Here is a 25,133-nt window from a genome sequence, read left to right as displayed (position 1 = left end):
CCGAAAAAAAAAACACTATATAAGTGAAAAATATTTAGGTAGACTTTTAATAATTATAAAAATAAAATATTATGAAAGGCTAATTTCAAAGTTCCCCGGCGGCCTTCCCTTCTGCACAGGCAACCGGAGGTTGGAGTCCTGAAGAGTGACGTCAACCCCCACATCAATTCCTGAAGAAGCATATGATCTATCATTTCAGTATTATATGTATTCTAACTTAATTTAAGAATGTTTGACGTACAATGCCCGTATAACTTCATTGTGATTAGTACAAACTAAGGATTATAATCTTACTTTCTATTGGAAAAGGTTCAACACACGTTTTCGTATTAAAAGAAAAAGAGAAAAAAAGCTTATGTGACACAGAGAATACAAAAAACTATACTTCCGTATAATTTGCTAATCCATGCACTTAATTGTGACATTGCAAATCATAATTATTAGAGCCCCATTCACCTACCATACATATATACTAGTAGGGCTGCCCATGCAATGCAAGGGGAAATTAATAAATAAAATCATGCACAATATATATATATATGATGGAAAACATATATTACTTGCTTCATAATTAAATTCTACTTCAATTTAATACAATCATTATAAAATGAACGTGAAAAATGAACGTATTTTCCGCAAGAACTTCTGAAATGCTTCCGGTTTATATATATAGTACTTCAATTGCATTCTACTAAAAATAGGTATATATATGTATAAATAGGTGACTCCGCTTCTCTTCCTTTACATCTTAGTTTTACTCTCCACTTCTTGTGCAGATTCAAACCTTTCTCATTAGAATGAACCGGTTAAATTGATTGGAAGCTTAAGCTCCATAAGCATCAACTCACCTTTTCATTTCAGTGATAAAAAATATGCACCAATATCAACCAATATCTAATACTATTATATAAGCGACAAGTTGATGTCATAACGTTGCATAATTTTCCCTTGGCAAAAAGGTTTAATGTTCAATCACTTTAAAAGTGGTTGCATCATACATATAAGTAATTTACTTTGAATTAGAGTAAAGTAGATCAATTGTTGAGTAATTTACACGTTTTTCGAGTAAATTACATGTATTTTGAGAAATTAATTATGATAAAGTTACTTAAATTCTTAATAAATTACCTACTTCATTAGTAATTTACTTACAATATTAGTAAACCGTAAGCATTTTAAAACAACTTTTACTTAAAGTTTTAGTAAAACACTTGAATGCACTGTACTACTATTTTTTGTGACTGCACCATAAAATCTCCCTATCTGGATTTCAATTTGTGCTCACCTTGAGATACAACACAAACTCTAAATCTAGGAGTAACTTTTCAACCCGCATCACCTAATATCTAGAAGTCTTATGAGTCTTGAATACCTAGTTTCGAGTTGAAGTGATAATAATTCACTAAAAAGTAAAACCATCTCAATTGTAAATTTTATTTTATGGATGAATGAACCAGTACAAAGAAACTTGCACTCTCAAAAATGAGATCGAGTGGGAGTTTGGTCTCGAAATTTGGGTATAGGTTCAACCTTCCACTCATGCGAGAGAGAGAGCGAGAGAGGGATAGAGAGGGAGAGATCAGGGGGAATTAAAATAGAAGCATTTCATAAAGAGAAGAAATAACATGATCAATGAAAGTATAACACACCGTTTTTATTTAGAAAGATATACCACACTTTCACCATAATACATAAACATTAAATTACAAGAAACATTGAAGATTTCCACCTTACGAGAACATATATCGAAAATATTTTGACGATACGAACAGAGGAAACTTTCCCATGCTTTGTTTTATTTGATGAATTATATAAATTATATACTCTTTCACTCTGTCATTTGGTTTTAAATGCGGTTGTTGAACCATAACTGGGATTGGAGATAATCTATAGTTTTCTTATCCAACTGGAATGCCTTGATCAAGACCTCAGGGCCAATTGGTGGGTTAGCTCCAAACACCGCATTACCAACTGTTATAAGACCTGGGTTTTGGCTGCCAAAGCTTGCGAATGCAACTGCCGGGGTCTTCCCTATGTTTAGCTGGAAGTGAATCATCCCTAATGGGAAGGCAAACAAGTCCCCAGGCTTCAGAACTTTGGTGATGAACCTGTTTTCGAATGCGTTTGATAAGACGAACCCAACATAGAGCTCACCCTCCATGCACATGAGGATCTCAGAGGAACGAGGGTGGAAGTGGGGTGGGTTCACACCATTAGGGGCAAAGTCAATGCGGGCCACAGAAACCCCTAGAGTGTTGAGACCCGGCATCTTGTTAACATCAACACCAGTGATAAGGGACCTGACCTTATTATCAGTACTTTGGGGAATGTTGAGCCCTTGGAAGAAGAAATCATCGGCGACAGTAAGATTCGGATTCTTGCAGAATTTTCCATTCACAAACACTGCATGAAGAGATTAAAAATTAGAACATAGCCAATGATTATATGTGCATAAAATGGATGCATCATCCCCTCCGGGCAAGCTCGAATTAAATGGAAGCTTTGCTCTATTATATGCATGCATATTGTAGGATAGGTTATACGTAAAAAAGATGGTCATATCCATAAAAATCTATCTATCTATCTATCTATCTATCTATCTATCTTTCTGTCCGTCTCTCTATCTCTCTATGACAACACCTCAGATTGTACATTTTTAAGATTACCAAAGAGAGTATGGCATTTTTTAAATACTCTTGCAACTATTTTTTTATTTTTCTTTATTTTAATAAATTATTTTATCACAGTATATACTTTGTTCAATTTCCACTGGATTAAAAAAAAACAGTTTATTTCATTAAGCAATTTAAAATTAAAATTTCTTACTTTTCTTTTACTTAAGATTTTAATCTATTATTTTTTATAATTTATTTTTAATGAATAATAAAAGAAAAAGAAAAAAAATTGTAATTGCCGTTTCATTATATTTGCTAGGCATTTTAATAATGAAATTGCAAAATTCAAGAGTTGCATAATTATAGTATAAATACTACAAAATTCTTAAATTTGGGGTATCATGGGAGATAATCAAATATTCTTTCTTGGGTGTTATAGTTGTTACTCTTTTTGTACTTTAATAGTTTAAAATATTATTTATTGTTAATTCAATTTTTAATGAATGATAAAAAGAAAATATAAAACCACTGTAATCGACTTTACATGATATGAGGCATTTTAAAAGCAAAAATAAAGGACGATGGATCTTATAGTTGTAATATAAATATAAATACTATAAAGTTTTAAAGTTTTGAGTTTTGTGAGAACAAACAAATATTTTCTTTTAGGTGATATATATAAACATATAGATATTATTTTTTGGGTGATGTACAAATAAATATTCTTTTTCTTACCCAAAAAATGAATGATCTTCTTTTTGGGCGTGCATATTCTAGAAAATTCTAAGGAGAAATTGGTGAAAGAAGACAAGTAAGAAGGACAAAGTGTTGTATATAATGAATACATGTGCCAATGGTATCATGAGCCAATAGGTATCACCAAATCCTTTTGGTTGTTAGAATTTTGTAGACAAAATATATATATATATATATATATATTGTCTTGTGACACAACTTCATGTGGCATATCTATTACACAGAAGATTTTCTCCAAGTAAAAAGAGAGCGCGTGAAAAAAATAGGTCATAAATGAATATTAACAATCTTAGTATGAGTTTGAAGCGAATTTATCAGGGAAAATTCATAGAGAGAGCTTAAAATTAAATAAAAAAAAGTATCAATGCTTCTATCTGACCAAATAGTTATATATGTATCAACTCGCCCAAAAATAGTTATATATATGCATCAATATTGTATTATGCATGGTAGTAACTTGACTCGAAAAACCCATGCATGTACGGGGAATCATGCCAGCATACATAAATGTAAAAATATAGATATAGATATGAAAATACCAGCATCTTTGGGCTCTTTTATAGCCACACAAATGTCCTGAAGTGGACTAGGATCAGATGCAAAGCTGCTCGAGATCGCGAACGCACACACGAGAAGGATTACAAAGAGCTTCATTGGACCAAGTTATATATATGTATTGGAGAAAACTAGGTATGCAATTAGTGTTGGATAGAGTAGCTTCGGCTGTGAGGGATTGAAGCACATATAACAAGCCCTATTTATAGATAGTTGAGAGGCATTCACCAGATCAATACACACGTGACCAATTAAACGAAAAAGAACATCCAGAATTATATAGGTGACGTGTGGAATCAGATTTTGTTGATTCGCGTACGTAATGGATGAATCCTTCCATGATATCAACCCATAAGAAAAACACTAATTTTGGTTGGCCAAGCAAAATGAGAAAGTCAAGTGTTATATTGAAGAATGCAAGGTGTATGTTGTCTAGTCTGAATGTACTATATCTACATACACCTTTACTAGAGGATGACACCAAGTTTCTAACCTTGTTTGGTTTGTGAATGTTATTTTAGAATCACAATTCTAACTTAACTCTATCCACTACAAAACAAAATAAATCATACAAAGTCAAAGAGTTGGCCCCATTTATACAACTTTTTTCCACAACAAAACAACATAACTCATACAAAGTCAAATTGTGGGACTATATACCACTCTTTTTCAAAATCAAAATCTGATTTTAAAATCCAATTATGAAACCAAACCCAACATAATTAATTTGCTATCTTTCCGTATAGATATCATCAATACAATCATTATGCATGTTTATTTGGTATTCTCTTAATTTAAATTGTATTCACAGGGTACATCATAAAAAAATAATATTGAAATGATTAAAATCTTTTATAAATTAAAAAAAAAACCACGATTGATTTAGGGAAGAGAGAGAAAGAAAAAGAAGAGTGAGAGGGTGAGAAAACTGGGAGAAATGAGTGGTTATTGTGATGAAATTACAATGATGTCCTCCATCAAATGATAATTAAAAATTATAACCTAAATTTTATGGGCGAAAATGGAAATTGAAAGTTAGACAAATTATTCGTTCTCTTTTTATAATATATAACTTTATATCCACCGGAAATAAGCTACATATCATTAATTGGATCGAGATTTATACAAAAATTTGAAATCACATCCGAAACTTTCAAGGTCAAAACTCAACTTTTTCCATTCTACGAGGAAGAGATCATCTTCTATAACTAAAACTCTTGCACATATTGCCACATGTCAACTCTTTATGTTTTTCTAACTTCTTTTCATTTATTTTCTTTGTATTTTTTCTTTTACTTATCCATACTACAAACATTAATTAGCTGTATTTGATAAATTAATTATTATATAATAATAGTAATAACAGTAGCAACAACAACAACAATAATAATAATTTATTGAGGTTATGGGCCCAAAAATGTAAATCTAAGATCTCCCATTTGCACAATTAATGTGTGATTTGGGATGTGATAATCATTTTATGATATTGAAATCTAAAAAATTATTGTAAATTGAGAATTTATAATTTCCATGAATATTACCATAACTAGAAATTTGGATTTATATAAATTAATACATGTACTAGTAATATTATTGACGGCTAATCAAAGGGTACACAAAGAAACAAACTTTAATTTTTCTCTTGTAATAGTAAAAAGTACTTCTAATATCATGTGGGTATTTAGAACATTGACTAATGGATAATTAGATCGGAAGTTCTATAAGAATTTTAAAATTTGAGTTTGAGTTATAAATGAATAAATTTGGCTATATTATACATATATAGTGCCAACCATCAAATGTTTTGTTATGTCTACGCCACCAAAATATGTCCATTATACAAGCTAATGAGTAGTCAAACTAATAAATAATGAGACATACATAAACCAATTTAATTAGGGTCAACAGTATGAAAAATTCAATGGCATTGCAAAAGATAAAATATAAGCGAAAAGTACTAAATAATAATCATATTAATAACATCGATATATTTCTCTATTGCGAAGAGAGGATTTGCTTCCTAGTTAGTTAGTAAATTTCTTTCCCCAAAGGAGGAGGCAAAGACACATATATAATGTCAAGGGGAAAAGAAGAAACTAATATCTTTTTTTATAAAATTAGTTAATAAAAATAGTACTTAATTTGCTCTTGTTTTCCCAACAGCAGTTAACAGCGTGCTTGCATTATAAACCCCAACTTTTCCCCTAAAACTATGCTTTAAGGGTAGATTATAAAATACAAAATAAATCAACTGAATTTTCTAAAATCATTTTCAAATTGTTACACATATTCATCGTAAATTGTGCTATTCGTTCGCCTGGACTGACATGGGGCTAACTTGGTCAAGATGCTTGGGACCAGTTTGAAGTCACCACTAATCATTTTTGTCAATACTTGAGAGGCCCTCGACAATTCGAAAGAATAGGTGCTTCCTCATTCTAAATCGTGGCCAGAATGTCTCAGCAGAATACACCAACTCGTCAACAAAGTAGTCATGCATTAGCTACTTATGACCTACTTCACGATCCCTATTTATTGTCTTCTTTTTTGGTCTAGAAGAAGAGCTTTCACCTGAGACGGCTCTACTGCATCTTTTGAATGAGGTCAAAGCAGTGCTTATCCACATCAAGTTTCAATGACTCTTCCATCCACTCCAATGGATCCATGGAGATGTTGTTGGGATCATTAGAATTTCTAGCCATATTCGAAGGAAGTGAATTGGAGATGAGAGGATGTGAATTGGAGACGAGAGGATGTGGATGAGGCATATGAGAGTGAAAATCATTTTATAGAGAGGATTCCAACAGCTACTTTCTAACGGCTACTTTTCAGCGATTACTTTATAATAGCTACTTTCCAATGGTTATTTTTCAATGGCTAGTTTTTAAAAAGTAAATTAATTTACAATTTGCAAAAACAAATATTACAGTAAAATTTTTCATTACTTAGGTAAACATTACAAACATAACTGATGAGTCTAACATGGCTGGAAACATTACAAGCATAACTACTTATTAAAAAACTTCGCAAGAGCATCATCTAACAACATCTAATGAATGGCCAGTCTTCTCAAACTAAAATTACTCATGTCCGTTACAATGAGTTTTGCGGTAGTTTCTCTATTCTTCGACAAACTTTCTTCATGCCTGATCCCGAACTCTTTTTCTTCAATTTCTGCAAGCCATCATATTTATCGTCTATACCAGTAAATAGAGACTTCACAATGTTTGCTGCCTTATCGAGTTCAGTAGCAGCAACATTCAACCCTTTAGATGATTTTCTTTTTGCAACTTTTCTCTTAGTCGCATCTCTGCCTTGTGGATGCACTGGAAACTCAACATCTGCAGCACCAGTGGAGGACGTCATGTATCCATCGGAAGAATTTAAATGATTTCTCCATTTTGGTTGATGATGGAGAAGATTCAAGTGCAACATCATGTTGAATCTTGAAGGGTATGTCTGTCGGTAAAATGTATGAGCCATCTCTAGCACGTTATGTTCGTTTGTTCCGCTTCCTTGATGACGTTCAACATGCTTGTAAAATCTGCAGAAGACCGACACGGCTGTGTGAATCTTGAAGAAGAGTTGCTTCAAGGAGTTAGCGTTCTTCTTGGAGAAGCATTCAGGGTCGACATATAGGCAATACTGGTAGATCCTATCCCAGAATGTAGCAATGGGTTTATTATCCTCGACCACGGGATCTTGCCCGACATTTAGCCACCCACAAAGTAGCGATTCATCTTCTTCCCATTGCCATTTAACAACGATGTGGCTACCTTTCGTTGGAGCTGTAACTTCTCCAACATCTAGTTTGTTGTTTTCGAGGCCACTGCTCGAAAGTTGATTGAATGGTGAAGGAGAATTCGTATGTGGAGATTGATCGGACTCCACATTAGCACTTCCAGATGTCGAGCCCATTGCAGCCATAACTTGAGAGGGTAAACCTGCAAATCTGATATGTGGATTCATTGGGACGGGGTATGGTTGGATAAACACGGGTATGGATAAGTTTGGGAATCATGAAATTGATAATTACTATTTGGGTTTTCTAAGGAGTTGGAAGTTTGGGAATTTGAATTTTGGGGTAAGTTCGGATTTGGCATATAAAATCCAAATGGATGAAATTGATTTGGATCCGATATTTTTTTTATCGAAGAAGAATAAGAAGGACAAGTAAGAGGAAATTTGGGATGAAATTGAATTAGGAGAGTATAATTGGGAGTGAAATTATATTGGGAAAATGAGGTATTTATATAGGTAACTTTTTTATAATTATAAATTTATAAAAAATAAAAATAAAAATCTGGCGGTGGGAGTGCCCAACGACCAAATTTCATTAATTATAAAAAAGTCAAAGTCAGCGACCGCAGTGTGGGGCCCGCGCTTCCATGCGGCAGCAGTTGAGTGGGCCTCTTGAAGTTAGTCTCTCAAATTGCCACGTGGCTTGAGAAATCCAAGGAAGAGACTCTCGCTGAGGGCAATCTGACACTGAGAGAGAAGAAGAGAGAGAGAAGAGAGAGGTGTGAGAGATATGAGAAAGATGTGCGAGCGTATATCATTTTTTAATTGGATTTTATTTTATTTATTTATTTGACTATAATTAATTATTTACAAAATGAATAATTTATTATATTTTTTGTGCCACATCGGATACATTATAACACATCAGTAAAATGTGGCAGCGTGGATGGACATTCGATGGAATGGCCTTAAATGAAACATGTTCAAACATTTTGCATGTTTAACCGAGACTAAACCAATACCAAAGATTCCAATTAATCAAATCTAGCGATTAATATAAATCCTATAAAGCCGAGACTAAACCAATACCAAAGATTCCAATTCTTCAATTTTAATGCACAGGTGGAGGAAAATAGTTAAATGGAGCTATTAATCCTACGAGGCCGTGAGTTAACTAGTCAAATTAATCACCCGACTATGAGACCCGTGAGTTACGACTATCATTCAAAAGAGTTAAGCCCAACACCTACCAAATCAAATAGAGTCATCCCATCACAGAATGCTATAACTCCTATTTGCACCAATTTATCCACGGTAAACTTCAACTTAGCACTTCATCCTAATAACCCTACATGACCCGAGGCTAAGCAACATGATTTAACCGATCGATTCAATCCTAAGGAGAACACCTAGACTCAATTAGGAAGCTAATCCACTCGGCCTTGGCACCAGAAACATCATCCCATCACCATTAATCATCATTCAACCTATATAAGGCATATATGCATATATAAACGGCAATTGGTTATCCAGCCTTCCAATGTGCAGTTTAATTAATAACTAATTATAATTTGGATGAAATATCGTACAACGACCATATGTCCTATTAAACGAAAAATAATATCCAGTGACGTGTGGATATATCATTCCTTACATGATCTCACCCACAGAAAAAAAGAAAAAAAAACACTAATTTTGTTTGTCCAAGCAAAATAAGAAAGTCACGTGTTATATAGAAGAATGCAAGGTGTATAGAGCCTAGTCTGAATGAACTATATATACATATAACTTTATATCCACCGGAAAATAAGCTACATATATATCATTAATTCGACCAAGATTTATATGAAAATTTTAGATCGCATCCCGAGCTTTTAAACTCAACTCTTTCCATTTTTAAGAGAGACAGATTAGTTAGTAAATTTCTTTCCGCAAAGGACGAGGTCAAACATACATATATAACACCAAGGGGAAAATAAGTAATTAATATCTCTTTTATAAAGTTAATTAAATAAATAGTACTTAATTTGCTCTTATTTTCCCAACAGCAGTTAACAGCACGTCTGCATTATACAATCCAACTTTTCCCCTAAAACTATGCCCTAAGGGCCGATTATGAAATAGAAAATAAATCAAATGAATTTTCTAAAATTATCTTCAAATTGATACACAAATTCATCATAAATTCTGCAATTCATTCTATGCCCCAAGTGTTCAACCAAAAAAAAAAAATTTCTATGCCCCTATGTGCATATATGCATTTTGATGTAGACAAACATGATTGGGAAAGAGAGGAAGACGTGACTCTTCTCTTCGCTTGCGCATAAGATTGAGGCTTTGGAAATGTCTCAATAATGCAAATGTTGACTCGAATATTTTTCTGATACTTTTCTAAACACTTTTCTAAATAAGATTTATTCGAATACTTTTCTAAGTCAATGTTGAAATGTCTAAATAATGCATCAGGATTCTCCTCTTTGCAAAGGAAATTCAACATTACGTAAGCCTTCACAAAGGAAAATATAATATGTAAAGAAAATTCAACATTACGTAAGCCTTCACAAAGGAAAATATAATATGTAATCAATTTTGCTTGTTCGTAAGATATGTGGGTATATATTTTTTTGGTGAAAAAATTATGCGAGATATTATTCCGGGAGATCGAAAATTAAAGATCATTCCCTTTTTCATCAAGCGTGCTTCACCATGTGGCATATAGTTAATTATGTCATTATCCCTTTTGTTTTTCCTTTTTTGGGGGGGAATTTGTTAGTAACTAAATTATGTAGTCTTGATGTGTCGCGTTGAAATATATATTGAAGAACTAAGAAGAAAACTTGATATATATTGTAATACTTTTTTAAGCCATGATAACATTTTACCTGACTTTATATATTTGATATGTAAATGTTTTTATTGGAATACTATGCGTTGAAAAAATAAATTCATAATTTTAGCATCGGTTTGTTTCAACTTATTTTTAAGTGCTGAAAATTTAAGTGTTGATTTTTTAAGTGCTTAATAAAATAAGCAGATTTTGTTTGGTTGGATAAAAGTTGAAAATGCTATATCATTTGAAATCCTAGTTACATAATGCCCACAATAGATTCCTTCTTTCAACTTTTGCCCCCATATTTTCTATTATTTTTCAAAAAGAATGATAGATCAGATCTGCAGAGGAGAGGACAGTGGTGGTCGGGATTGGAGCCTCACCGCCTAAAATCCTCTTTTCTCTCTTTGATCGAAAAGAGAGAGAATATGAGATTCCAGGTAGTGGGGGCCCCAATCACAACGACCACGCCCAAGTTGAGGTCATCGGCAATATTACCTTGGGCGTTGGTAGCCGGGTCAGAGCCCCCTCTCTCTACCCTCCTTTGTCCCACAATGTCGAGTGAACTAATTCGCAAATCATGTAAAAGTTCACGGGCGCCAATGCAAGAATTATAACAGCTCTCTGCTGAGCGAGTCAGTAAAAAAAAGAAATAAGTAGATCCCACATACTTAATGATTAAGTACTTTTTTTTTACTAAATCATTAAGTTAAATTGATTTTTACTTTACTTTATCAAACAAAGTTAATTTCATGAAATAATGATTAATTTCAGCATTTATTTTGTATTATCAAACACATGATAATCATACTATTTGACCTTTTTTTTTCTATAACTTGTTTTTGGACTCATTTTCTTTTATAAATAGAGGTGGTGAAGCAAGGGACCCAATTGATTTGATAGGGAAAGAGAACCGGAATCCCTTGTGATTATGTTATCCTAAAATCATATCTGGTCCTTTTCCAATTTTATTACCGTAGTTTTACTTTTATTTATCATTTTTTTAGCTGTTTCATGCTTTTGTTTTTCCTGGTCCTTTTATCATTTGATTAACAAACACCACCCCCCCCCCCCCCCAAAAAAAAAAAAACACACACACACACACAAAACAACCATTCTGGTGTGAAATATCATTAATATTTTTATTTTTATTAATTTGATTAATTCTTTTGCAGTGGGTGCATGATGACATTGAGAAGAAAATACGAAAAATTATAATATCGCTTCAACAAGAAGTTCAGGACATATCGGTTTATCGCCTGTTACGTACTCGAGCTGAATGATTCTAGGAACTCGTCAAAGGTCTCAGCTGAGAAGACACGGCTCGACCAGCCCGTGCAATTTGTGACCGAATCTTCACAATTAATATGTACTTTGATGTATGCATGAGCAGCAAGTTTCTCTATTTCTCGACGTTCTTTTTATGTCATAATAGTTGTTGCAGAAAAATATCACACTCATGGTGATTTTCTTTTTCCTCCTTCTTAACTGAACGTGAGAGCGTGGCTCCAAAAGGAGAGTGAAAATGTGTTGTGTGTGCTATTTTCCTATTATTATTTTGACCATAATTATGGAAAACTTTTATCCGTTTCCTTTAATGAATCGTCGGATCATACATATCCTTAATGCGGGAACACTGGAAATAATCGATCCTACCAACTAAGCCGAAGAAATATCTTAGATGAATTAGCGATCTCACATTAGCAACTCTTCCTACTCGTGTCACATATACATATATAAAGTTATCCGGGGCATGGCTTTCACTTAATCTGTATACACTTCTTTGATCAACGTTGGGGCGACCATTTATATTTGGAAAATTGATCGAGCGAAAGCTTCAACGGGTGATAGATGTTGCCTGTTAATGTTTGTTAAGATTTGATTTCAAAGTAGAATGATCAACTAATTAAGACAGAAAATGGAAAGAAAGAACAAACACAGAACACTCAATGCCCAGAAAACTGAGGTAAGAAAACAGAACATTAATTGCAAATAAGGAAATCACAGACAAGAACTAGTTTAAGATAACTGACACTGTTGCTTGAATTGGACAACATCAACTTGTGACATTATTACCAAACTAAGAATCGTCAATTAATAATTAGACCCCACAAATCAATGCGGGCTTAAAATATATATTTATATATAGACACAAAAGGAATCAATCCATTAGCCCAATTAATCAGGAGAGATAAAAAGGTTTTTTTATCTGTTAATGTTCTTCTTCGTTGCTTGAATCGAGCTTATGGGCTTCGATCGGCTGTGTCTCTGTCAGCTCAGCACGACATTATTTTCCGACGATGTTATCTCATAATTGCAATGACCCGAAATGATCATCACACTCCAAGAGGCTGCTTATCAGAGCCAACTCGTACTCATCGATTCGTCCTCCCGGGACCCATTCTTGATCCTCAGCCTCGATTATGTCAATCACCGCCTGCAAATCCAACGGATTATCTTCATGTCCCTGCATTCGGAGCCTCGGCAGCCGCGGCGGCGGCGCTCCCCACCTCCATATCCCATGGATAATTGATCTCATCACTGCTGCTCGAAGCCTGGGAATACACCCCAGAGGCAGCAGCAGCGCTTCCCATGATCTGACGATCCTCTACCATCTAAGTGGCCGCCTTCTCTGCAATTTTGAAAGGGTAATCCACCGTTGATCCACGCTCGCTCGAATAAGCCTGAGAAGCCGCAGCGGCAGCGGCAACCGGCAGGCTAATCTCCTTCAGCCTGCGGATGACCTTTTCCCCCCTTAATCTCCAGGCTTTCAATATAGCCATCGAGTTCCTTCACCCCGAGGTCCTCGATCGGGTCCTCCCACCAGCACCGAGGCTTAACCCTGTCGTCCCCAACCCTCTGCCGCTTCCTCCCCTCGCCACGCCTCCAGAGCGCCTCCACATCTTGTTGATGGTACTCACTCAGCTGCTGATCCCACCACGTACGACACCCGCATCCTCGCCCGACCCAGAAAAGCGCCGCAGGACCGCGATGACTTCCAAATGCGTAGGGCTTGCCCTGGGGGGAGAATGTGATGACTGCGATCTCCGCCCCACAGAGCACCGCGAGCTCGCTCGCCTTCCCAAACAGCCCCCTTCGCCGCTTGGAGAACGTGACCTCCCTCTTGATCCTGTCCTCGATCTTTTTCACTTCCGTCCGTCTCCTGCCCTTACCGGACCTCCTGCCGCCACCGCCGGCGCCCATCGTCTCATCCAACATCTCGCTCTGTCTCCGGTGATCGATCGGTGAAGAAAATATCAGAGTTTTATTCGCGCAAACGCGTGAGCACTCGCAGTGAGTCAGAGTCACTCTGAACCCCGACGGCCAGTTTATTTATCGGTTTCTTGCTTTTTTTTCGGCCCCCTGTTTTCCATTTCTTGAATTTTAAACCCCAAAAGATTCGGTGAGGCTTCTGTGGTCCGACAGCTGTGGTATTACGCGGCATCTCTTATAAACGTAAAACGCGGAAATTGGTAATTTGGCCCCTAAGTTTTGACGGTTACATTAATTTAGTCCTTCACTTATTTTTTTCATCAATTTGGTCCTTTAGTTTGTCATATTTTTTTTTTCAATTTGTTCATGGCTACATAATTTAGGTCCCTCACTCAACAAAGTTGCATCAATTTGGTCCTTATTATATCAGATGGGTCCCTCACTTAAGAATTGCATCAACATCGGTTTGGTCCTTTGTCGCATCATTTAGATCCTCCATGGCATTCCGTTAATTGCAGGGGATGACGCCGTTAAATGAGGTGTCATCATTACACCACTTTGGTCCATCATTACATAAAATAAGTTTTTCTTCATTTTCTTTTTCAATCCCTCAATTCTTTGGTCTATCTTTTCTTTTTCTTTTTTAAGCAAAAAATTATTATTATCATCATCATCATCATCAAATCATTCTCTCTCTCTATATAAAGTCATAACTCATAATTTTTTAAAATTATAATATCTCAAATAATCAATCTTAGAAAATAAATATATATGAATAATGATATGAGTTAATTATTTTTTGGAATGTAGAAAATGAGTTAATTTCATTAAATTTATTTATAAACTGAAATGCCTGTCAAACTTTTTTTTTTTTGGTCTCTATATACTTTTTAGAAGCAAATGTAGTTGCCTAAAGATACTTTTATATCCTAGATATAAAGTTCTATAAAAAAAGTAAATATTTTTATTGAAACGTCATTATATGTTTCTGTACGTCATTTATTTACCTCTAAAACCTTCAGAGACAGATAAATTAATTGACCATATTACTACTGTTTCGATAAGCCTTTAGACACAAATTTGAAACGAATTTTTATCTGCTTCTAACTAGTGCAACTAGAAACAAATGATTTGGCTCTAAAAATAAGCAAAAATATCCCATAAAATTGTCTTTATATACTTTTTAGAAGCAAATGTAGTTGCCTCAAGATGCTTTTATTTCCTAGATATAAAGTCCTATAAAAAGTAAATATTTTTATGGAACCAAGTGCTAACTATCAAATCAAACAAACCAACTCAATCCACCAAGCCGATTAATTCTACAACAAAGAGATTCGAACCCTCAATCTCCACTTTAGTATGACATCACCTTATCCAATGCAATAATACTCCTTACTTGTCTAAATTTGTAACTTTTATTAATTGTTTTACTTTAATGATAATATTTATATCATAAATAAATTATTAGTTTTTTTATATTTATAAGTTTTTTTAGTTAATCTACGAAATAACAATATTTATTCCAATCAAATATTTTGTGAGGGATTTATTTTTTTAAAGAAAAACTTTTGATAGACTGTTTTTTGAAATTATGCCGGAAATTTTTTGATATAATTTTTGTAAACAATTTGTTGGTCGAGTGGAAAGGCCAGCAATTCTTGTGTTCATCGAATTTAAGTAGAGAATAAGGAGAGAGATATGGTGATGAGAAAAAAGAATGAAAAGGAACATGTAAAGCATGGGAAGAGAAAATATTTGCTTTGAAGAGAAGACCAAATGAAGATATATATATATATATATATATATATAAGAAATGGTTATTAGAAAAAAATATGAAAGAGTAAAAAATTGAAAGAAAAGTAAATTAAAAATAACGAATTACACGCTTATTTAGTTTTAACTTGTGAAATTTTTATCATCAAAAATAATAGTTTAAAATTCAATTTATCAACTCTATATTAGTCTCTACACATTGATATACTTGAAGAGCGTATAAATTAGTCTCTATTACTCATGCATTAACCATAATCTTTTCAAGTCAACAATTTTTTTTATAATTAATTGTATAAGAGACAAATAATATATCATCTAGTTAACAATAATTATTTTTAAATCTAACTAATATCCATCACATTCTGTATTTCCTTTCGATAATTCACGTTCTGCAATTATAGCTAATGAGCAATAATTATATCTGAAAATAATTTAATAATATTCATCAAGTTACAAGTAAATGGTCTTGCAAGATATATCATGCACTTTAAACTTTAATGACAGGGAAAATCACACGTTTGCTCTTAAATCTTTGATACTTCTATCATTTCGGTTCAAAACTTTTTTTTTTTTGCCATAACTATCTCTGACCTTTCACCTTTCCCATTTTAGTCCTGCCATCTAATTTTCCGTCAAAAATTTCATTTTTCATCCAAAAAATATATGTTAAAATGATATAATTTTTTTAAAAAAAATTTTGAAAATCACAAAACAAAAATCCAACCCAAGAGGCCGCCAATATTTGTCAAAATTCAGGAAATCAGGGTGCACATCGAAAAAAAAAAAAGAAATCTAGAAAATTAATTCATAATTTCCTCAAATAATTTCCTCAAATCTCTCTCTCTCTTTTTCTAAATTTTTTTTTTGCAAAACTAATGTTTGAAACATATCGAAAAGGAGATACCAAGATGTTGCAAGTTTGATACCCAGTAAGACTACACGTGTCACTTTATTTGTACTTCTTTTTAACTGTATCAGACTCATGGATCTCCTATGTAACCGAAAAAAAAAAAGATAATGTCTATTTTGCTTTATAATGTGTTTTAAGGAATGTACATTGAACTTCAATTTTAACTCTATAACGATCACCATTCATGTATAGGTGCAAAATCTGTTTTCGAGCCACATATTAATTCTATGAACTAGCAACTATACAGTTCAATTTTACGTTTGGGATTTTGTGTCGTAGCTCTTCAACTCCGTCAAGGCATCTACTTCCGTATACTTTCACTGTTAAATGCTGACATGCTGCCCCCATTCTACCACATGAACAACCACATCAAGCACCACACATTATTAGGGTCATAAATTTGGGGAAAAAAATTGAAATCACGTGTTATACTTTGCAATTAATACTTAAAAAATTTCAAAGAAAAAAAAGTTATAGGGCTAGTATCTAGTATCGAAGAAACTCAGAGCCAATTTCAGAATTGATTTCGAAGAAAAATGCAAGCCAACCCAGACCGTTCAAATGTGGTTCAACTCCGTTTTTGTTCGAAAATTCAATTGGAAAACGGTTATTTTGAAAAATAATTTCTAAATTAAGCATGAGAACCATTGACTTTTAGAAGGATCTTGACGGACATTGGAGCTCCCACCACAGATGTAGCAGATGACGGTCCGTCCTGGGATACTTTTCAAATCGAAATTCTTGGCTTAATTACATTAGGGTTATAAAAAATTTGCTAAATATAACACTTTTATACAAAATATTTTTCTTTTTAAGATTTGGTACAAAAGATTCGAATTTTTTTTAATCAAGTGTACTCCGTCATATACAAACTAACACCGTCATGGCTCACTTAGGGAAGTGCAATAGAATTAACGACATAAGCCCTGAGGGATACGTGACCATACGCTTTTGGGGAGCTTCAACGCCTCTCCTGGGCAACATGCTCAAGCCCCTGCGTTCCGTCAGACATCCTAAGAACTTATACCATTAATACCATTGATTCCCTAGAATTACCTCGGATCGAATATCTGAGCGACATTATTTTTTCGGATGTGCAGGATCCTCATGAGAGGCAAGCACAGAGCATACTCAAATCCTTTCTGATGTGCAGGATCCTCATAAGAGGCAAGCACAAAGCATACTCGGAGTCAGCTCCTAGTATTGAAGAATTACTTCGAAATCTAAGAACCCCTTTTGCCCAGAAGGGAAGAGTTTGGAAAGCCATGAAGAGAGTATTTCAGAAAGAGGAGTTTATTGCTCGATATGAACTGATTGTTACAGAAGACAAACCCTCAATTTATAGGCGGGGGTCAGAACAAACGGACAAACAGTGAACAGGAGACCTCCTGCTGTCATGCAGAGTAGGTCTGCTATCACGGACGCAAAAGTTGCGCCGGTACACCAAACAAAATACAATAATTCAACATTACTACAGTAACTGCTACAGTGACAACCGACAAAATATTATATTATCTTAGGCCAAAGTGGTTGGATCATCTCCACTTTCGATGGAGTCGTCGCTGCTGTTGTAATCACTGCCCATGACCCTTTTGTTGACCATCTTTCTTTGCTTGTCTTTTATCTTGTGCAGAGCCCAATCAATATCTTCAATGGTCAGGTCATCATCCCACCATTCACGAACATGTGATTGTGTCGGCTGGACAGGTTGAGGCCAACTATTAGGATCTTGCAAGTTAGCGGTTTCGCCTGGTCCTGCTTGATCATTGGCCTGTGTTGCCTGCTGGACAGGAAAGCTGGACTGTGTCTGAATCATGAAACTATCTGGGTCAATGTCCAGTTGCATAAAGGCTTCAGGATCAGGAGAGTACGGGTCCTGGGAGTCAAGAGGAGGAAGAGGATCAAGGGATTGTTGTTCTTGAGAGACAGCAAGGGGAGGAGGATTTTCTTCATTATAATCCTTCAGGGCCTACTCAAGAGGAGGCCAAGTGCGCTGATAATCCTTTTGATAGTCTCATTCCATAGGAATGTGGCCTGGTTGCCATATAATCCGTGGGACTACCCCATTCTTTTCACAAATAATCCTTTGGAATTCTCTGTATTCATTATCATTATCAAGGCTCCCTTTGGGCTCGAGCCGGGGCTCAAGTGCTTCTTCTCCTTGGAGGGCCAATATACCACATTTGCTGGAACAAGACAATGACATGCCTATCCCCTTGTGGATGTGGTCGCACCTTTCTTGCTTCTTCGGTGAAAAGCTCTTCCCATTGCTGAAGTGGTTTGAACCATTCGAGGAACTGGATAAAATGGGTATCCGAATTCCTAGCTTCAGTCGGGTAGCTGATCATTTCTTGTACTGCAGCATGGCGCCTAAAGAACCTGAGCATCTCTACTAGTTTGAATTGGATGCCAATAGTATAGCAGTGGCAAGCATACCAGTAGAACCACTTCATCTCTTTGGGATATGGCGCGAGTGCGGAGTATCTGAGTGGATGGATGTGCGGGAAGTGAGGATGCATCCTGAAAGGAAGGAGAGTGAGTCCTCCATGATATCGGAATATCCTCCATTGATACTGCCAGAGGAGGGTACGTGCCTCTGTCTGAAATCGTTTTTCCCACACTAGGTCATGAACTTCAGGGGTATGTCTCCCCTTATTCTTCTAGGGTTTCTCCAATGAATACCCGTGGCTTGGTTTTGTGCACGCAGAGTTGTGAACTGCAACCTTGAAAACATGCAGATGACAGGTAAGACCTGCAGAGTCTGCCGAGTTAATGCTTGATCCTTCCTTGACAAGAAGTTTGGGAGCATGTTGTGTTTCCCCTTAATGTGTTTGACTTCAAAGTCAAACTTATAGAACCATTCTGCCCACCTAAGCAGTTGAGGGTGCGGCAGTTGCTTCTGCTTGAACTGCAACATCTTAGGGAAGCTAGAAATATCCATTTCCACCTGGAATTTGTATCCCACTAGGTAGAACTCAAACTTCTTTATCCCATTCATGACCGCCAGAATCTCCTTGAAAGTGGAGTGATAGTGTTGTTCTGACAGTTTGAACCTTCCGCTCCTGTAGCCACAGATATGGCGCTTGCCCTCTAGTTGTTCAAGTAGGACCGTTTCCCAGTATCTTTCACTTGCATCAGTCTGGAGGATTCTCTTTCCAGTGGAGGGAATCTGGAGTGGAGGCAGGGACTACAGTTGAGCCTTAAGCTCCGTAATCGCCTTTGTCTGATTAGGACCCCATGTAGGGGCGTCCTTCTTCAGCATCTTTTCTAGTGGGCGAGTGAGCTTGGCTATCTTCGGAAGGAAATTTCTGAGGTAGTTAACCGTGCCAAGAAACAATTGGATCTGCTTCTTGGTAAGCGGCTCCTCAGGGTATTTGAGTAGCTCCTGAGCCACATGTAGCTCTGGTTGGTACTGGCCATTGGCAAGCTGCATGCCAAGAAAATTGATCTCTTATTGGCCAATTATCATCTTCTTCTTAAAGATCATGATTCCATAGTCTTGAACAATCTATGAGAATCGTCGGAGCAAAAGGATATGGGCTTCTTCTGATGGGCTGAACAGAAGGATGTCATCAATGTATACAAGGGCCTGGTCCATAATAGGAGCAAAGACCCGGCACATGGCCTTCTGAAATAGCGATGGAGCTATTTTGAGCGCAAAAGGCATGACATTCCACTGATAATGGGCATTCAGGATACAAAACCTAGTTTTGGGCCTGTCTTCTGGATGGATCCCGAGTTACCAAAAGCCCGCTTTCAGATCAAATTTTGAAAACACCTTAGCCTTTGAAAGGCTTGAGAAGAGGGCATGTTTGTTCGGTAGTGGAAACTTGTCAACCTGTAGAAAATGGTTGAGGGGCTGGTAGTTGATGACCAGCCGCAATTTTCCTCTAACTTGTTCAGACCGATTGTTGACATAAAAGGCCTCACAAGCCCACGGTGCATCAGAGGGCTCTATGAGATCCTACTGAAGTAGTTCAGCACATTCAGCGGTAGCAAGTGTCTAGTGCTCAGGATTCATTCCTGAGTGACTGACTTTAATAGGATTGATGTCCTTGTTCTTTTTGAATGGCAGTTTGACAAAGAACTGCTCATTTTTCCACAATGGGTGAGAACATTTCTTAAGGAACTCTGAATGAGAGTCCGCATAAGATTGGCGTTTCAGCTCTTGTACCAGTTCACTAAGGATCTGCTTGACTTCATCTTTCTGTGCCATGAAGAGTCGAGGGGTCTGCACATACGATTGAAAGTAGTGCTTAAAACGGACTCCTTCTGGCGTCATCCTGAGCTTATTCACCTTAGTGATGATGTCCCAGCCAACAACTATGTCTTTCCTGGATATGGTTGAACCCAACACCCTAGTAATTAGATAGCATCCAGGAAAGAACTGGATCTTGAGGGGTCGGCTGATGAGGTGAGTGGAGAACACCTCACTGGAGGTAGTGTTGAAATGCTTAGTGTGTGGCTTCCAGCACTCTTTGGGTGGTACCTCCGGGTTCATGATAGTTTGGGTAGCTCCAGTGTAAGGAACGCAATAACCTTGATAGTTTTCGCGTATTTGGAGATGTAAACTGTAACTGGAATACGAGGAACTAAATTCATCAAGTTAATCTCTTTAGTATCCTTTGTTGCCATGTAGCACATATCTTAGTCAGACCTTGAAAAACTTGAGTCTAAGTCAGTGAGGACTTCTAGGGCCGCTATGGAAGATGGCCCAGCTTCTTCATCCAGAGAGAAAAGGGATTCAACATCATCTTTTTCCAGTGAGATCCCTGTTGCATTTTGTAGTTGCTGGACGAGCTTTACTCCTTGCTTCGGGGCCCTTGAACAGTTCTTAACGAAGTGGCCTAGTCGATTGCAAATATAGCACCTGGAGGTTTGTACTTCTTTCCAAACTTGTGCTTCTTCCTCAGGTATTTCCATTTCTTTTCAAAATATCTTCTGGACTTTGCTTTCGACATTTTCCACTTCTTATAGTGCTTCTTCTTCTTGGTTGGGCAACTACAGTGTTTGTCCTTTCTTGAGCACTTGATGTACAACTCAGGCCATCTGTACGCTTTCTCCATTGACTTGTCTCTCTTTAGGACTTCTTTGATGGCTTGTTTCGTCATGCAAGCATCTTCGAGGGCCACGTGATATGGACCGCTTTTGTAGGGCTACTTACAATGAACTGAACCTGATCTTGGTCTGTCAGTCCAATCCACCAGTTTCATAGAGTCCCGGTAAACCGGGATACAAAACCTGTCATGAGCTCATGGTTGTCATGAACTGTGAGTGCTCTAGAAGTGAGATAGGCCAAGAACTCCTGGAGTCTATCTAGCCATTTAGAGTAGGGAATATCGTCTAAAGTAAAGACAAGGTTCCCCCTGGTTGGTGCTGCTGGTGCTGCCGCTTGTAGTAGATCCGCCATTTCAGATCTGGCGTCGTTCGAATCAACTCCATTTCCCCTTCCCATCATCTTTACCGGGGGATAGAAGTCTTCTGTCTCCCATGAGTCTTCTGACTCCTCGGGAGAGGCTTCTGATTCTTCCTCTGATATTGAGTCATATGTTTCTTCTTTAACCACCATCTGACTTTCGTCACATTGCTCCTTAAGAAAGGAGCTTAGAGGGTTTTCCTTAGGGAAAACCATAAAGGCTCCCTGAGGATCTTCTTCATCTTCATCATTTCCATTTTTCTTCTCCTTTTTCTTCTTTTGGAGGCTTGGAGGCAGAAGGAACTAGTCCTGTAGGGGTTTCATACACCTCCTTCTTTTTTTCCTGGCGCTTTTGTGCTGCCTCTGTAGCCTGTCTTGCCCTTTCTCTTATTTCCACAAGTGTAGCTTTTTTTGGCTGTTGTTCTTCCTGAGAAGGAGAGAACAGTGAGAGCCTTGCCGGCTTGCTTCTTTCTCCAAGTGGTCTTTCCAAAAAGTTGACAAGACTTGTGGTCGAGGAAGTTGGCGGTGATGGCGTTGGAGTCCCAGAGAGAATCGCAATTTGGTTTTTTAGCTTGCAAATCTCTTCCTCTTTCCTATCCAGATCAATCTGGAAGTATGAGACAATAGGAGTCTTCTGGACCTCTTTAAGTCTCTTCTAAAGTGTCAAGAGGAGTGACTGGGTCTCTTGATGGTGCCTGTCAACCTTGCCATAAAGCCGACTGACTTTTGCTGTTAGAGTGTCCACCTTAGCTCCAATGGAGAAGAATACACGGTTTTGGGATACAGTGTTTTCTGACTGCCAATTTAGAACGGCTTCTCCTCTGGTAACGGACTTAGGGTTTCCCCTTTCATCACGGTTAGTAGGATTTGGAACTTTGAAAGTATGAGTATGCCTTATGTCGCCATCTACAAACTGTTCCAACTGAGGGAACTGTTCATCATAACCAGGCAAGGATGGACAGAACATACAGGCAAGAGCTGCTTGTGGAATGGCAGTCAGTTTGCCTTTCTGCTCCATCTTGTGGACAAGCCTCTCAGAAATAGAGGCTGACACCATAACTTTGAGATAATCCCGAATTTCTTCGGGATTTTCCCATTTCTGCTTTCTGACCCACTTGAGAATGGGCCTATAGCAGAGTAGCACTTTCTTTTTCTTAAGAACGGTCGATAAACTTTCGTCTGCAACTGGATCTAGATCTAGCTTGGGATCTGCTTTCTTCTGGGCCTCCTCAGAACAAGGAGAGCCTTTTCATTTATTTCTTCGTGTGGCAAACATCATAGTCGCCACAATCATAGATATCCCAATAACAGTGTTTTCCCTTGGTTCTTGGAAGAAATACACTGGCATCCCATTGCTCTTAAAAGAGTGAATAGGAGGCATTTACTTCTGTACCTTCGAGTTATCCCGCACTCCCTCTTCAGCTGGTTGCATCATCATCATCGTTTGGAACATGGGAGGAGCATATGGCCCTGGGTTCTCAACCGGACGGTGGTCAAACGAGATTACAACCTTTCCGTCTGGTCTTTTCCCAAACTTGGGCTCGGAAGACTAGATCGGCTGAGCATTTTGATGGAGACGCTCATAGTCGGTGACCCAGGTCTCTGGGAGCAGCTTTACTAGGACTCTGGAGATCTATCTGGGAACATGGACGCAAGTGGGTGCATTCATAGAATCCACAGAGATAACAAGGGCCTGCTCAGACCCTGGGAGTGAAAGATCTAGAGCATGATTCTGGACTCGGTAGGCCAATAAAATAAATTTAAATTTTTTTTCTCTCTCTCTAATATATATCTCTCTCTTTACTCCGATTTTGATCACTATTCTTGATCAAGTGCAAACCCAACGATCACTTCTAGGACCACCATGGCCGCTTGCATTAGGTTGGATCGATCCCGACTCGAGAGGACAACCTGGATCTTTAAAAAAAAATGATAGTCGGGGGTGGAGTGGACTTGCCTATGACCCCATCCCTCGATTTACTTGAGTTTATTAAAAAAAAATGATCGAGAGAGAGGAAGAAGGCAAATGAAGAGAGAGAGGGCTCTAGCGAGCTTCCGATGACACGAGCTTCGACAATGGACGGTTTGCCGGGCTAGCTTCTAAGAATACTTTGACTTATGAGGCTAAGAGGAGAGAAGGGACTTGGAGAGAGAGAGAAGAAAGTTATGTCATTTTTATATATTTTTCTTTTATTATTTTAATTTAATTAAAATTAAAAACAAAATTTTCATTTTAAATTCAACGCCACGTTGCATGTATGTTTGAAATGTCATCAACAACATCATTAGAAGCTAACGGCATCAGAGGGGCAGATGACGAAGTGCACATGACTGCAACAAATTTGAATGCTTTATAGCAAATCTTAACAAAAAATTCTTTTTGGTACCAAATTGTTACATTAAAGTTTTAACAAACACTTTTTTGTACCTTTGGTGTAATTAACCCAAAAACTCTCATATGCTTAAAGCATAACATACTTAGGGTGAGGGATTTGGGAGTTTGTAGAGGGAGAGAGCTTTAAGGTTTTACAATCGAGTAAATTGCCTATTATACCCTCGAGAGATGGGTTTTGTCTCAGTTGTATCCTGACCAATTTTTGACATCAAAGTCAATCTTGACAGTTGAAAGTTATAGCAGATCAGCTTTTTCGTCTGGGTTCCGTGAAATCTCAGACGAAATCGTCTGACTTGACTTTTTATATTATTTCTTTTTTGCTTTCCCTCTCTTCCTTCTATTAACAGAAGCCGTGGAATTGAAATCCCTAATCCCCAAATTGAAGAGCCAAAATCTATAACCTCCAAATTAAATCGTTGAACAACGGCTACAAGGTGTTTGATGGTGAAGACGGAATGCGGTGAATGCAATAGGAGTACCTGTTGCAAAGAAGATCGACCGCATAGGCATACTGAAGATGTCGATTCAAGTTAGTGTCGGCAACTCCAAGTTTGAGGACTCACCTTCACTCACATCTAGAGCATCACTTGTAATAATCTCTGCTTCATGCTCCTCTTTCAGTATCGAGCCATTCTCATTCTTCACCGTCTCGTCAATAGAAGGTGATGACGATGAGAGAAATGAACTCCAAAAATTATCAGAATTAGCAACTGGACTTTCCGATTCCAGCACATCTGAACAATAATACCGACAAGCACTATAGCCACAAGAGAACAAATTAGAATCAGCACTCTGCAACGTTCCTAGAGCTTGTTGTAAAAAAACGAAAAAGCTTGAACATACTTTTTGCCGATAGCGAAAGCCACGATAGTGGAGTGGTTTCTGGTAAAGAAGTACTTCTTTCCAGCTTCCAGTTTCCAATCCGCCCT

General features: G+C 37.1%; 3 protein-coding genes across 3 annotated transcripts; all 3 read right to left on the bottom strand.

Annotated features, from left to right (window-relative positions):
* Positions 1-1,626: 1,626 nt before the first annotated feature.
* Positions 1,627-4,109, bottom strand: LOC116187230 (germin-like protein subfamily 1 member 13). The gene is made up of 2 exons (XM_031515874.1): positions 3,911-4,109; positions 1,627-2,403 (listed from the first exon to the last, which is right to left on the bottom strand). Exons 1-2 carry the CDS (start codon positions 4,023-4,025, stop codon positions 1,847-1,849), a joined length of 672 nt encoding a protein of 223 aa, XP_031371734.1. The 5' UTR covers positions 4,026-4,109; the 3' UTR covers positions 1,627-1,846.
* A 2,910-nt stretch (positions 4,110-7,019) lies between these two features.
* On the bottom strand, positions 7,020-7,853 carry LOC116188827 (glutathione S-transferase T3-like). Its single transcript, XM_031518294.1, has one exon. The coding sequence runs from the start codon at positions 7,851-7,853 to the stop codon at positions 7,020-7,022; it is 834 nt and encodes a 277-aa protein (XP_031374154.1).
* Positions 7,854-12,459: 4,606 nt separating this feature from the next.
* LOC116187186 (agamous-like MADS-box protein AGL29) lies at positions 12,460-13,857 on the bottom strand. Its single transcript, XM_031515815.1, has one exon. The coding sequence runs from the start codon at positions 13,714-13,716 to the stop codon at positions 13,216-13,218; it is 501 nt and encodes a 166-aa protein (XP_031371675.1). The 5' UTR covers positions 13,717-13,857; the 3' UTR covers positions 12,460-13,215.
* Positions 13,858-25,133: the final 11,276 nt, after the last annotated feature.

Source organism: Punica granatum, chromosome 8, assembly GCF_007655135.1.
Source record: "Punica granatum isolate Tunisia-2019 chromosome 8, ASM765513v2, whole genome shotgun sequence".
Classification (NCBI taxonomy): Eukaryota; Viridiplantae; Streptophyta; class Magnoliopsida; order Myrtales; family Lythraceae; genus Punica; species Punica granatum.
The sequence above is the reverse complement of the archived record's forward strand: the minus strand, read 5'-3'. Positions and strand labels throughout refer to the sequence as shown.